The sequence below is a fragment of the Enhydra lutris genome, unplaced genomic scaffold (assembly GCF_002288905.1).
Source record: "Enhydra lutris kenyoni isolate GAN:26980312 unplaced genomic scaffold, ASM228890v2 scaffoldscaffold22, whole genome shotgun sequence".
Lineage (NCBI taxonomy): Eukaryota > Metazoa > Chordata > Mammalia > Carnivora > Mustelidae > Enhydra > Enhydra lutris.
The window spans coordinates 35,777,963-35,794,050 of NW_019154106.1; the positions used below are offsets into that span (position 1 = coordinate 35,777,963).

A 16,088-nucleotide genomic window follows, 5' to 3' on the forward strand; every position below is an offset into this window, starting at 1 on the left:
ATTTATGGAAGAGTAAATGGCAAGATAACGTCTAGATTCATGTATCACATGGAACGAATATTTAATACATACTGGTCGATGTAATAGGAACACCTTCCCCTGACTCTGAGCCAAAAGTAAAGGGGCTGAAGAAGAGAAATGTGTCATTTCTTATTGTTTTCATTGGAAAAATTGCAGGGTTTTCCAACCATTACATAAAATGAGGAATTATCCATCTTTAATTTAAACCTTGCACTTGTAAACTGAACTGATCATTGTAAAGAAAACATTTAAAAAAATTACACACAATGTAATTCATATTTATTATTTATTAGGCAAATAATCACTCCTACTCCTAAGGGCCTAATATTCCATCACTTTACTGCATTTGGAAATGCACATGGACCATAAGCACAACAATTAAAGACACCTACCTCTTGCCTCCCCTGCTCAAGGGAGATAAAAGAAAGTATCAAAGTTTTATCTTGCTGCTAATAGCAAACTTCCATGAACTAAGTGGTTTGAAAAACAAACAAAAAACCCACTTCGATTCTCTTACAGTTCTGAAAGTCTGAAGTCTGAAATAAATGTTACGGGACTAAGATCAAGGGGTTGGTCGGGCTGGTTCTTTCTGCAGGTTACATTGTCTTTCCTCCTCCAGCTTCTGTGATCACATAATCTTCTTATTTAGGCCTTTCTGTCTCACTCTTATATGGACTTGTATATGACATTTAGGTTTCACCTGGATATTTTGGAATACCCTCCTATCTGAAGATCCTTAACTTAATCACGTCTGTAAAGTCTCCTTTGCCATAAGGTGTAAGATTCACAGGTCCCAGGAATTAGCAAGTGGATATCTTTGGGAGGCCATAGTTATTCCACAGTTTGTGGTAAATGTCTACCTCTACATAGATCTTGACTTGATAGTCTTGTAAAGAAAAATCTCAATAACTAAAATCAATCAACAATTATACTCTTAGTAATAAAGAGATTTATGCGGGATCTCTGGAGGTCAAGAATGTGGATCACCAGTGGATCTCATCTCTGGAAATTCACTCAATCTATGCTGTAATGTAAATAGTCTGAAAGATCACACTCCTCAATGTTGAATTAAAGTCACTGAAGGTTACAAGGGGACTTTAAACACTTTGGAATGATACCTGCCTTTGGTTAAGAATGTACCCAGGAAAACATATCTGCATTTGTCTCCATTAACTAAAAAGTTAAGAAAATGAAAGCATCTTCAATGCAGTCAAATACAGCTGTAATTCTTATAAAAATTCAGAAATGAAATTTAAGGTAAATGATACTATTGTTTATGCACCTGGGAGGGTGGTGGGGGAAGGGAAAAAGATGCTCACCTTAAATAATAAATCTTTCTTCCCATAACGAAGCTCCTTTAGCTGGGCTTGGATTTTTTTTGACTGCAAGAACAGAAACCTAGATTAGTGCCTCAGTTTCATTTACATTTTCAAACTTGAATATTAAAATTATTTTAAACTGTATAAGAAGGAATTTTGCGGTCAGGCAAAAGCTTAATCTCTGCTTTAGAAGCTGGACATCCAGTTGGTCTAGGCAGCAGGACAAAGCCGAAGCCTGTGCAAAGGAGCCATATTGTTAATTTTTTGGTAGAAATTTTACTTTTTAACCTTTAATTTTTAAATTTGAGTATAGCTAACACAAAAGGAATCATACTGTTTAAAAGGCAATATTTAAAGAAAATAGCTTATTGCTTCTCTCCCACCATTCCCCACCCCCACAAACAAAAAGAACACACACACACACACACACACACACACACACAATTTTAGTCACCAGAGCATGTCCAACAATCCAATTTTAGGTGCTAAATATACCTATGTATATGTATGCCTCAGTTTTCAAATTGCTTATTTGCAATTACTTCTTTTTTAAGATTAAGATTATGCTTTCTTATCAATTTCTTGATTCAATAGATCACAGAATGCAGTCGGCTCATGATAGGGATGTCTGTAAAAACTGTTCCTAATATTAGAGCTCTTGAGAATAAAAACTCTCACTTGAACTCCCCCCCCACCGACACACACACCCAGCCTCCTGAATTTATACTTCTATTTCAGGATTCTACATTTATTACAACTCTGTTCTCCTGGCACAAAATTCCCCAAGTAACCCCGAATAATGATATTTCAGACATAGATCTCTCTCTTGTTCCATTAATTTCATCTCCAAGACATTTGCTGGTTTTCATGGCTATCCTTTATTTTGTGCTATTGATTTCAGGAAAGAATCATTTCTGTTATCTTCTCCAACTTTAAATGCACAGTTGATTAGCATTGTCTCCCTGCTGTTTCAATCTGTTGCCCAGGGCTCATTTATAGGCAGGACAGTCCCTTAGGTAAACAGCTTTATTTACGTATTTTTCCAAATGAATGTTGACTAATATCAATGGGGAATGAGAGTTTACCACTACATATGGTGTGCCTGATTTGCCCAAGTTCATTTCTACTCTTTCAAATAATTAATGCTCTATTTTTTAAGTGTCAGAAAGGACTAATTTTAACCATTTTGGGTGTTAATTTTAATGCAGATTTATGCTGAATGCACAGAATATAATTGAAACTTCTATTCATAACTTGAATTAATTATTAAAACATCAATTTTGGGGGGCACCTGGGTGGCTCGGTGGGTTAAGCCGCTGCCTTCGGCTCAGGTCATGATCTCAGAGTCCTGGGATCAAGCCCCGTATCGGGCTTTCTGCTCAGCAGGGAGCCTGCTTCCTCCTCTCTCTGCCTGCCTCTCTGCCTGCTTGTGATCTCTCTCTGTCAAATAAATAAATAAAATCTTTAAACAAAACAAAACAAAACAAAACATCAATTTTTGTGTTATGCAGTGATTCCTTTGGGAACTATAATAAAAGGCTACACATCTTTGTTCTGCACTAAGTGAGCAAGCACAGTTAGATTTCCTGAGCTTAGTTAAGGTTATTTAGAATTTTTTTTTTTTTTAGAAATTTTAATCACAGTCACTCTTCACTTCTCTGCATTGTATATTCCAGCCATCTTCTAATGTACAGTGAGCGAAAAGCAACATCCTATCTAAAGATCATATGAGAGTATACAAATTAAGAATAAATGTATTTTGAGTTGAGTGCATTTTGTAATGCACATTGATCTAAAACCCTACTGACATTTTGTTTTCTTTTAGCTTCCTAGAGCATCATTTTGGAAAATTTAAAATTGTCAGAGGGGTAATCTTCAAACCATTAAGTTATTACTATATTGAGGTCTTAGTAATTTTTAAAATTAATGATATTAAATGTAATTTTACATGTTGGTGCCTGTGAGTCACGAAGGTTTTGTGTCTATGGTAAAAATTAAGTTTGTGATAATGATGATGATGATTGTAAGTATAATAAAAAGATGGAGAAGGTAAAGACAAAAAAGGTGGCCACGATAGAACATATTATTTTATTTTTCATTTAATTTTATTTTTATAAGATTTTATTTATTTATTTATTTATTTGACACAGAGAGAGAGAGAGAGAGAGAGAGAGAGAGAACATGCAGGGACAGCCACAGGCAGAGAGAGAGGAAGAAGCAGGCTCCCCACTGAGCAGGGAGCCTGATGTGGGGATCAATCCTAGGACTCTGGGATCATGACCTGAGCTGAAGGCAGAAGCTTAACCACTGAACCACCCAGGTGCCCATGATAAAACATTTTAGCTCGTCCCTGAGGTTTTTCATTTCTACAGTTCACGTGCAAGTAGCATTTCCTTCATGAAATAATAGTGAAGATGATCATAGTGGTATTTGTACTAGACTCTATTGTTTTCAATATTCTGCCTTGGCAAATGAAAACACTGGCAATCCATTAGGTGTCAATGAGATCTGGATATTTATTTATCTATGAATAGTTTAGGGTCATTGATTTAGAAGACAGCTCCTTGGGGCACCTGGATGGCTCAGTGGGTTAAAGCCTCTGCCTTCGGCTCAGGTCATGATCCCAGGGTCCTGGGATCGAGCCCCGCATCGGGGTCTCTGCTCAGTGGGGAGCCTGCTTCCTCCTCTCTCTCTCTGCCTGCTTATGATCTGTCTGTCAAATAAACAAATAAAAATCTTTAAAAAAAAAACCAAAAAACAAAAAAAAAGAAGACAGCTCCTTTTTAGCTCCTAAACTGACAGAGGACATTATTATTTTGTTTTGGTGGTAGTAGTGGTGTTAAAACAAATAATTACATTTATTACCATATTCTTGGGAAGTGTTTTTGTGACAGGAAAAAAAAAAAATATATATATATGCCTCCATTATTGCCCAGGATGTTAAACTCTAAATTTTTTCCATAAATAAATAAAGAGATAGGTCAAGTGAATAAACTGATTTCAACATTATGCAGTATTAATATACGAAGCATCTAGGAATTCATAAATTAAAATGTAGATATAATATATCTTTTAAGGAATTGAGACGAATTTAAAAAAAATGAATCATTCATGAACTAGGGGACTAAAAAATATAGATCAACCCAGATTGTTGTTATTGCTTATTTATTCACTTGTTTGTTTGTTTCTAAACAGCACAGGCAACTCTGCCTGGGGGCCATCTCTCTCCCCTGAGTGCTGTGGGGACTCTGGGAACATGGCAACCCCCCCTCAGAATACAGCTTCAGTCCACATCGTATTTATTCAAAAATTGGTTCCACTTGCTTACCCTCTCCTAAGTAACATCTAGAAACTGCACACTACCCATATAATATTTCTAGAAACCTAGCAAATCAAACAACGTAAGTGTCTATGTCTATTCGGATAGAAAAGTATAATGATAGAAAGATCACACAGGTTCATAAATAGGCTATTCAGTTTGATTATTCATTTATGACGCATCGACCTTTAGTTTCCATGTACTGAAAATTTCTATTCATTCCATGCACAATATTACAGCGAAGGCATTATAAACAGGATATTATATTTCCCGTTTGACTCTAACTTCAGTGTTGAATGGCAAAGACTTCTACAGGTCCATCAGGGATTCTTCTCAGCTTGTTTACTTAAAAAAATCCCAAGATCTGTATGGGTGCATGACCACCAACCTAATGACCTTTTCCCGACTCCATTCAGCGTGGCGAGGCATGTGACCGATGTCTGGCAAAAAGGATGCAATGAGACATGTGTCACTACTTCCTAGCTGGACTTATTAAAAGCAATGCTTGTGAGTCACCACATAATCTTCCCTGGTCTTTCTGCTGGAAGGTGATAATAGCAGGGGATGGTTCTTGGAACAGAAGGTGCCTCCACAATTAGGAGATGATAGCAATATTTCACCAGCTCTGTGCCTTTCTTGTAACTACTGTGGGAAAGGGTTTTAACTTTTAAGTTGCGAGAGCCACTGTTCTTGTTCTGTCTATACTATTTCCTTCCCCCCTTCCTTCACAGATATCAGGTCTACATTGTGGAATGAGGACTCTCGTGCCTGCTCTTTATCATTCACAGGTTTTTCCATTAATAAACCCCTTGCACAAAGAGCCTCATCTTCGGTGTGCTTGTTGGGAGGATCCAGCTAACATAGTGACTGTGGTCGCCTCTCCTCCGGGTATAAAGAATCACTTACTATGACACTCTCTCCACTATCACAATACTTACTATCACGAAGAATTACGTGAGCTACATTAATCGATAGCATTAAATGGGGGATCATAAAGCACAGAAGGATTGGGAGATCAGAAGTATAGGAAATTGATTTTAGTAAAATCTGGATTCGCCAGAATGACTCCCCCACTCCCCACTAAGAAAAGCATGAAACAATTTTCCTGCCTAGCAAGTAGAACCAATGACTGTATTTGTTTCTTAAAGTTTATGGTCAACCCCAGAATCCTCATTCTGACATTTCACTGTCATTGCAAAACTTTGTAGACACCACATAGATGGTTCAAAAAATTAAAATTTCATGGAACTCCAGGTCTATTAAGAAAATCCTGATAATCCAGTTAAGGAAGGAATCCATAAAATCACTTTAGGGAAGCAACACTTAACTGGCTTAATTTCTTTTTTTGGTTATGCAATTTTAAGACACCCCCAAATACCTAAAAGTTTAAAATCTGTTTTCATTTTCCTATTCCAGTGCTTTCATTTATGTTAGTGATGGCCAAAGTCTCCAGGCTTCTGGGTTCAGGAAGAACAATCTGGCACTAATATTTTGGTACTCTCTACTCCACTGAAGCCAGAAAATGTACTCACCTCCTCTGCATGGATGCCACACAGCTTGCTTCCTGACAAGAGTTTGTTCTTCAAGCTTTTGTTCTGGTGGAAGAAACACAGTATATTGCTAAGAAATTATAAACCTTCAACAATTTCTTAAATACGTCAGGCGCATTTCTCTGTTTTGTTCACCGATAAGTCCCCTTCAGGAGAGGACACGTAATGGATTTGTACAAAGTGAGCAAAATCTGTCAATGTAAAATAATGTTTCATTCAATTAACATTTTGATACCTTCACATTAACACACTCATTCTAAAAGATGGAACTTTATTTGGCTTTACATTTAATGCTGTTTTATTAGATCTGCGTATTTTATGTTCTAAAATAATTTTAGTTTCTAATCTGCGATTGATGCTGGTTTTTGAAAGCACTCCTCTAAAGAGAAGGCGTTGTTTTATTATTATTATATTCAATTAGCCAACATATAGTACATCATTGATTTTTGACGTAGTGTTCAATGACTCATTAGGATGCTGGTTGCCTTGGATCCTAGTACAATGTAGTCACAGACCCAGGAGGCTCTGTATTCCCTTCAAAGACTATAGTTTTTGAGTCCTCTGACATTCTGGAGACCTGTGACTTATACTCAAAAGTCTTCTTGATGATCAGAAGCCATTTCTTTTCTGCTGGGCTGGAGTCTGGACAGATGATGATAATCCATTGAATTCCCCGTAATTGACCTTGATTCATAGATGAGTGTTTGTTACTCCTGACACAGAAGCCCTGTGTTCTTAGCCATCTGAATCTAAGCCCTTACAGCTATTCAATTGTATCTGCCTTGTTATGCTCAGCTTTTCCTGTCTTTGTCCTGGTAACGAAGGTCCTTCTAGACAGGCGGGCTAAAGGAGAACAGAAAACTTGGTGAAACCTACAGGATTCAGACTTTGTACTGTCTCTGCAGGAGCAAACCATGTAGTGGTAAAGTACATCTCATGCATAATAACTCTAAAGACAGTCGATCTGATGAGCACTATGAGCAAACTGAACACACTTTATGCAGAATGAATGAATAACCGAATGAATGAATACATCAAATTCGAGAGTTCTTCACTTACAATTCCCACCTTTTGAACATCATTTCCTATTTTATTTTCCTGTCATGCAGAGAGGGGATACAGCTGCCTCAGTTTGAAAGAAACCTTTGACTAATTTTTCTTCTTTAGCAAAGACTTGAAATTCTAAAAAGCTCATTTTTTAGAATTTTAGTACTATGAAATGATTTACACAAATGAGGAGTTATCTTGATTCTACTCAAGTATTTTTTTGCAAATATTCATATTCATCATACAACAAAACATGAGATTAGAGTTTTTAAAAAGAATTTAATATATATTATTCTTATATTGAAAAAATCGTAACCTATAACAAGGGGATGAATACTGATGTTCTAACTCTGCAGTGTTGTTCAGATTGTACGTTAAAAAATACCCTAGTTTCCTTCTATTTGTGTCTATTTATGATATTTTGACATATGTAATCTTAATTTTTTCTCATAAATGGTCTGTTTCTCTCTTTCCGATTTGTCCTACCATCTTTGTACACAGAAACACTTCATTATCTCTAGAGATTTAATATTCACTTAGAGTTTTCATCATTTTTTTTTTCCAGAGACAGAGGGAGAGAGCGTGTGTGCATGTGAGTGGGGCGAAGTGGGGCAGAAGAAGAGAGAGACTCTCAAGCAGGCTCCACCGCCCAGCGCGAAACCTGATGCAGCAACCCTGAGATCATGACCTGAACTGAAATCAAGAGTTGGACACTGAACCCACTTGAGTCACTCAGGAGCCCCAGATTTTCCATCTTTTTGAGGGTTATCATCTTTTGGTGTAAAGCCATGGAATTTAAATAAGGTCTATAGTTTGTTTAATAGTATTATATTAATGTTAATTTTCTGCTTCAATAATTGTATTATCACTCTGTATGATATTATATGAGAGTTTGGGGGCAAAGATACACGAGAACATTCTATACTAATTTGGCATGCCCTTTTCTATGTCAAAATTAATTTCAAAAAAAGTTAAATTATCTACGGATGCTAGGTAGCTCAGTTGGCTGGGTGTCCAACTCTTGATTTTTGGCTCAAGTCACAATCTCAGGGTCCTGGGATCGAGCCCCATGTCAGTCTCCATGCTCAATGTGGAGTCTGGTTGGGATTGCCTCTCTCCTCTTCCCTCCCAAGAATCCCTTGAGCCAAGTGAAGATGTGATCCTGAGGAAAGATAGCAACATGTCTCCAAATCAGTGGTGTTCCTCTTCTCAGGGGACAAAACCCCAACCGGAAGTATCCTTTGCTTATTCTGCTACCAACTGCAGCTTGAATGGGTCCTATGCTTATGGATCAGTACCTGGAGTCCTAAGGGAGGACCCCTTCCATTCAGTCTGGCAAACTGTGGCATTTCCCCTCCTCAGCCAGTTCCAGCTTTCCAGAGCCTGACTAGCCATCCTCACACCTACTCCACTGGATACATGGTTCTAGAGCCTCAGCCTAATGAGAAACATAAACCCTTCCTAAGTCTCCTCCAGCATGACAGATACCTAGCCCATCCTCAGGAACCGGCTGTGTAGGACTGCAATTCTGCCCAGACAGGCAGAACCATGGGATTGTTCTTCAACCTGACTCCCAGATCAGCCCACACATTAAGAAAATGTATTCCACCCTCCCCATTCCCCCCAGATCGCAGACATGCCAGTATCAGCCTTGCAAGTTTAAAAAAAAAAAAAAAGCCAGTCTCCAGAGAGAAGAAATCCGTTCTTTTATTAAACTTCACTTTGAAGAAGAGAATTTCTTTTTTCAAATCTGCTCATGATTTGCCTTCCACAGCAACCCCCCCCCTCGTGACTTCCATAAACAATGTAACCATCCCTTTAGCTCTTTCACTGTTAGTGACATCTGGGAAATACTAGCTTTCTTTTCAGCACAAAACCACTGGTGCCATCCACGTAGATACTCACAGCACCTTAAGACAAATTGGAGGTAAAAGACAAGGCTTGGTCTATGATATGGCAGCAAGACCTCCCTGCAAATCATTCCAGATGAAATGATACATTTCTCCAATATCATTCATCTCTCTAATCTGGTAGACAGCTTTGTGTTCAGTCTGAGTATGGCCCTTAGCGCGTGAGAACTCAGGAAGTCCCTGATGTCAATGTTCCCCATCCACACACACCCTACTTGCCTCTGTGGAACAGCTCAGAGGGTGGAAATTAAATGACTGAAGATTAAAAAATAATAGTAAAATAAATAAAAATTTAAAAAAATTAAGATAAATAAAATTGAGCCAAGATAGGTGAAGTGTATTGGATAGAAGAGTTACGTACCAACACAAACTATCCACATCTGAGTAACTTGATTAGAAGTGATATTGCAGTTAATAATATATTTAAAATTTAGTGTATATGGCCTATACTATTTAAATTTTGCACCTTCGCTTAAAGCTTTTTTTTTCTTTTTTTTTCTTTCCTCCTTCTTTCCCTTCCTTTTTTCTTTTCTTTCTTTTTTTTTTTTTTTTTCCATTCTGTTCAATTCTAAGATGATAGGTAAAGCAATGAATAGAACATTATTTCACTGGAAATGCTTATGATGGACCTGGACAATGCTCCTTGAACTGCACAGGGAAGACTGCCTCTCCCAACATGGGTAGCCTGCTGACCACCCCCAAGTGAGCAGTGTTTCCATTATGTATCCACCATCTGTGTGGACAGTTGGTAATTCTGGGCAACTGTGTATACTATGTAAAGCAATATGTTTCCATTAAGCTAAATGCCATTTCTAAAGCTTAAGAATTAGAGGATTAAATATTGAAATATACTCAGAACTGGGGATAATAATTATAATCACCCACATGGGGGCCAATTGTAGAACATAAGGGAGACTTGTCAGGCCCATACTAAGATTGTTCTCAGATGACATGTTCTTCAGAAACATATGATGACACAGAGCACTGAGGAGGGAATACTGACTCCCAGACAACTCCCTCATTTAACATTTCTATTTATGGCTAGTGAGCACACTTCTCTAATTCCAGAAGGAATCGTGGCTGGATAACACTTAGACACTAAGAACACAGTTTTGTTTTTGTTTTTGTTTTTTTTGTATTTTGTTTTTTACAGTTTTGTCAGACTTACAAAATGAAATGACATCTACCCTCTAAACAATGGATCTCATCCCTATCAAACCTAATGATGCTTTTACAAGACCTAAAGCAACTTATACATATAATTATACACAAGATGCCAGGATCCAATTATGATTATGCCTCATTTGAGGGAATATGAAGAAAAGTAGATTAAGAGAGTCATCAAATGTTTAAATGTCTGTTCTTCCTGTCTGTCACACTTCTGCTATCCCTTACTTTAATAACAGTACCCTGATTTTTCTTATGAGAAAATATTTTTCTATGCTAATTCCATGTGGCTGGTGTTGACTCTAACTCCACCAACCTTATCTAGGAAAAGTATAAAACTCAAGCCCAGCCAATCAGTCTTGGTCCAGATTTAGTAAAATAACATAAACGCTGCTGATGAAAAGTTAATATGAATCTTTTCTTTTCAAGAATTGTAAGGAAAAGGTGCTGAGAGTCATCATTCAGTCGGAACCCCTCTGACACAAAATCACAAGGGAAAAGAACACCTGGGTGTGGAGAGAGAAATGCTGAATCCTGGTGATCGTGCTAGTGCTTCTTCCCTGCTTCATACTTGCCTGAAGCTTGTATACTCCTGGGTGTTTCAGTTACACGCTTCCAGCACCCTTCGGCTCTCTTGACACCATACATACATCTTTTTGTCCACCCTATCTTACATAATTGTGTAATTCTATCACATCCTTAGGATTCAGAGTAGCAAAGAACATCTAAATGACCATGCTTATACCTAATGCATAATGGCATAACATATCAGGATGCAGGCCATTTATTTTGCCTTTTCTAAATGGGAGGCAGACCTTGCTTCCTAACTATTTAGGGAATGCTTCCCAACTGATGCTGTACAAATCTGGGGTAGCATGAAACAAATATCCCTATGGCCTTCTTGGGAACCCAGCTTACACATGTCAGGCCTGCCTAAAAATGCTATTTAATATTTCTCATTGTCTATAGGATAAATCTCAAACTCATATCTGATAGCAACATAATATCTTTCTTAATAAATAGATCCGCTTAATCCAGTTCTAGTTTTTACCTGAGAACTTAAAATATCACATTTTCAGTAGCATTTACATGGTAGGTCAAACCCGCCAAATGCTCTAGGTTACAAAATAGAAAGATATAAGTCCAGTATATCTCTATAATCTTTCTATATGTCAATATAAAGATTCCAAAATTGCTGGGTCTAGATTTTACACAGTGTTTTCAAATGAAATTAGGTACTAAGAGGTATTATTGTTTGCAAATAATAAAAACCAACAATAGCCAAATCAAGCAAAACATGAATTGATTGTGAGTATCTCCAGCAGAATAAAGTCTGGGTATAAGGCTCAGAAAGTAGAGAGGAACCAAGTAAGACAAGGTATCTATGACTGTAAGACAGAATAAAGTTATTGTGACAACTATAAACCACTATACTTATTTACAAGGTGGAATGGTGAGGTCTCAATGAATTTTCATGGTAAAAGTCATTATCTGGGGCCACTTAGGATTGTCAAATACAATAAATTATGTATATGCAATTATAATATTATTTTCTGGATTAAAAATATACATAAACCACTTCCCCCAGGAAAGTCAAAAACATGTGTTAATATTTCCAAAGTGCAATTAAATGTAAACCAAAAGTAAAAACACCTGCAGTGGTATTCAGAATAAAACCAGAGACGGCTGGGTCTAACTGTGGAAAGTAGCTCCTATTTTAGAATTTCCTAAAACTGATTGTTCAGAAACCACTATATATGACTGCTTGAGACCCACATTTGTTTCAATTTAAATGTGTTTTTAAAATGCCCAGAGAATGGGCATGCTCTTTCAAATAAGTCATTTTGTAAATGGAAATCTTATATTCCATATTAAGGATAACAATAAATTTAGGTGTAATATGTAACATAAATACTTGCTTCTAAAATATTAGCAGATTTTACATTTTATAAATTTTCTAAGAGTCCTTATTGAGAACATCTCAGGAAAGGGATGGGATAATGGACTGAAATTTAAATCATGAGTGTTTGTTTTATTAGTTCTTAGATGTACTTTTTTTTTTTAACTTCTTACTGTTTCTGAAATCAGGATGTGGTCTACAATATTATGCATCTTTCATTTAGTATTTACTGTTCACCCACCTTAGGAAAGTTAACTCACTTTACAATAGATACTCCTTAAAATTTAAAGACTGTTATTCTGCAATTTTTGTTTCAAAATAAGAGATAAAGAGGTCAATAAAGGGAAGAATTTTTTTCCTCCCATTTAGAAAAGCTTACCTATAGAGAAAGTAGGGAAAATAAGAAATGTGTATTTGGACTTTTTATTTGTTCTAAGACACAGAGAAGACAAAAGTATACTTTCAAAATAAAGATAAAACTGTCGATGAAATAGCTTCAAACTGATAATGGAGAAATAGGCCAAAGTCCTATTTATATCATAATATAAATACAGATCTTTAGCAACTGAAATATCTTTTGTCGAAAAGACAAAGCTGTTCTCTTGAATTATGCAAAAATATAATGTAGGTATCAAGAGAGACATTTACTTGAAACTAAATAATTTCATTAATACTTTTTTCCTGAATCACCCTGTTTAAATGTAATGCTATATTTCATCTATATGTAGACTAATTGCTACTTTAATAAAGATTTGTATTTTTACGGAAAGATTTAAAATTGAGTAGTGATTGAAATGATCATTCTATAAACATTTAAAGAAAACCACCTGACAACCTTGCTATCATCAAGTGATGGCAGATACCCCACTTGAGGGTTGCTGGCTTTGCCAACGTCAATTCTAAATTGGTTGCAGGTGTAACAGAAGTTTTACAAGTGCTGATAGATTTCCTCATTGAGATTAACTCAGGAAGAGGATGGGATATTGAAGCTGGCTCTAATTCATTAGAAAATGTGAGAGTGTTTCATGAGAGTTTTATTCTTAGCTTAGCACCAAACCAGTTCTAATATCTAGTATAAGTCATTTAACCCCTAGACATACGTGTTAACATACATTGAAATAGTGGAGAATATCTAGGTCATCTCTTAGATTTCTTGCATCTTAAGGACTGTTGTCCTACTATTGAGGAAGGACATGAGGGATATGAGCTGATGACTTTCTCTGGTATCAAGTAAGAGATAATTGCATGACCTTCCAATTTACTGAGTGAATTAATTAGATATTCTGCATGCTGCTTAGCCACATCTCGGACCCACAAGATCACTTTTCAAATAGTATGGATATAGTACAGCACAGTTCCTGGGTTCTTAGGCAGAACAACTGTACTTGAATTCCACTTTTTACAAGCTCTATAATTTTGGATGCCTCTTGCAACCTCTGCTAATTTATCTGTTTTCGCATCCATACAATTAGGCAACTATCCTAACCAGCTTAATGGGGTAGTTGCATTAAATGAGATGATATAAGCAAAACACTTATAACAGTGACACATAGTGAGCACTCAAAAAATACTACATCTTATTATTTCAATAAAACTCACTTCATCTTTTATAGATAAAGAGGGAAAGCCTTTTTTAATGATTACAACAGCACTCCAGAAGTTTCAGGATTTCAGCATTACAAATAAAATATAAATATATAAAACATAAATATCCATGATAATAAAATATAAATATATATCAATATATATGTTGTAGAAGATGGCAGATAAATTTCTAGCTAATGAGCTCTAGTTTATCAATAAGTAAAAGTTTGTTGTGGAAGTCATTGCATTCAATGGTATTTCTTTCTACGTCTGACTTGTTTTATTAAATAGACAATTCTCCTGCAGATGGAACCTATTTCTGTTGTCATTAATAACTTCCTTCCCTTATCAGAGAGCTCTCATTCTGATGGGTTAAAATTTGTTGCTAAATATATGAAATGTCATTCACTCCAGAAGAAACTTTCTGAAAAAAGCATTAATATTCTTGTCAACATTTATAAAAACCTTTTATGTACTAGGAATGGGGCTCAAACAATCCCTCTTTTCAAGGAGTTTGCAATCCATGAAGGAGGCTGAAAGTAGCACTCAGAGGCTCTGGAGAGGCAGCTACTCAGGGCATGACATTGAGCTCTTTAGCTGTGTTAAAGGAGTCTGCTAAGTAACAGGAAGAGGCAAGAGAGAGGGGAGAGTCGGTGCCTTAAAACTACAAGATGCTCAATGGCATCGTGCATAAGGTAGCACTGGAGAGTAGAAAGATGAGACTGAAGAGGTGCATTGGGGTTAGGTCCAGAGGGCTCTGCGTGCCACTGAAGCTGTAGAAATGAATGTGCAGCATGGAAGTCATGTGATCAGATTTACTTTTTAGAAAAATAAAATAGGAAAAATTAATTTTGGATTTCAAGTTCAGTAACATTATCTAAAGTTTGCCTCCATTAGGTTTTATCAGCAGTTATAGTGTAGGCAGTATTCTATGGGGAGGATAAAAATGTCAAAGAACTCAGTAACAACAACAAAATCTGATTAAAACATGGCAGAGGAACTGAATAGACATTTTTCCAAAGAAGACAAACAAATGGTTAACAGGTACATGAAAAGGTGTTCAACATGACTAGCTATCAGAAGATCAAAAGCAAAACCAGTGTCACACCACTCCTGTTAGAATGGTTATCATCAAAAAGATAAGAAGAGAAAACAAGCGTTTGTTGGCAAGGATGTAGAGGAAAGAGAATCCCGGGGCACTGTCAGGGGGGATGTAAATTTGTACAGCCATGGTGGAAAACAGTATGGAAGTTCCTCAAGACATTAAAAACAGAATTATGCTACAGTCCAGCAATCCTACTTCTGGGTAGTTAGCCAAAGGAAATGAAAACAGGATATTGAAAAGATGTCTGCATTCCCATGTCTATTGTACCATTATTCGCAATATGCAAGACATAGAAACAACATAAGTATCTGTTAGTGAATGTATGGATAAAGAAGATGTGATACACACACACACGCACGCACACACCAGGAATGCTATCCACCCATGAGAAAGAAGAAAATCCTACCATTTGCGACAACATAGGTGGACACTGAAGGCATTATGCTATGTGAAATAAGTCAGAGAAAGACAAACACTCTTATGGTATCTCTTATATGTGGAATCTGAAAAAGCTAAAGTTACAGAATCAGAGAATAGAATACTGGTTACCAAGACCTGGGGGCTGGGAGAAATGGGGAGATGTTGGTTAGAGGGTACAAATTTCCAGTTAGAAGATGAGTAAGTTCTAGGGATCTAATGCATAACATTGTGACTACAGTTAGTAATACTATATCATATCCTTGAAAGTTGCTAAAGAAAGATCTTAAATGTTCTAGCCACCCAAGAAATGGTAATTATATGATAAGATGGAGGTATGAGCTAAAGCTCTGATAGTAATTACACAGCAATTCATAAATATATCACATCAACGTGGAATACAGCTTAAACTTATACCTCAATAAATCTGCAAAAATAATTGGGTGCTGAGTATTTGTATGTTTAAACTATCATTTGTTGAATGCTTATTTTGTGTCAGCTATTATACAAAGTACTTTATATAAGTTATTTCATTGAATCCTCACAGCAGCCCTATAGGTGAAAATTCTTAATTATCTTCATTTAATTAATTAATTAATTCTCTTTGAGAGAGAGCAAGACAGACAGAAAGCATGGTCAGGAGCAGGATAGAGGATTGATGGGGAGAGGCAGAGGGAGGAGGAGAGAGAGAATCTTAAGCAGGCTCCATGCTCAGTGCACAGCCCGACTCTGGAGCTCCATCTCACAAC

At 36.6% G+C, this 16,088-nt stretch overlaps 1 protein-coding gene across 1 annotated transcript in view; it reads right to left on the minus strand.

Moving 5' to 3' along the window:
• The window catches only part of LOC111149780 (leucine zipper protein 2), a 251,071-nt gene that overhangs the window by 116,043 nt on the left and 118,940 nt on the right, over positions 1 to 16,088 (minus strand). The window contains exons 5-6 of the mRNA XM_022507043.1: positions 6,192 to 6,254; positions 1,341 to 1,403 (exon numbers count right to left, since the gene is read on the minus strand). Coding sequence (XP_022362751.1) covers positions 1,341 to 1,403; positions 6,192 to 6,254 — 126 coding nt within the window. The remainder of the gene's footprint in view (positions 1 to 1,340; positions 1,404 to 6,191; positions 6,255 to 16,088) is intronic.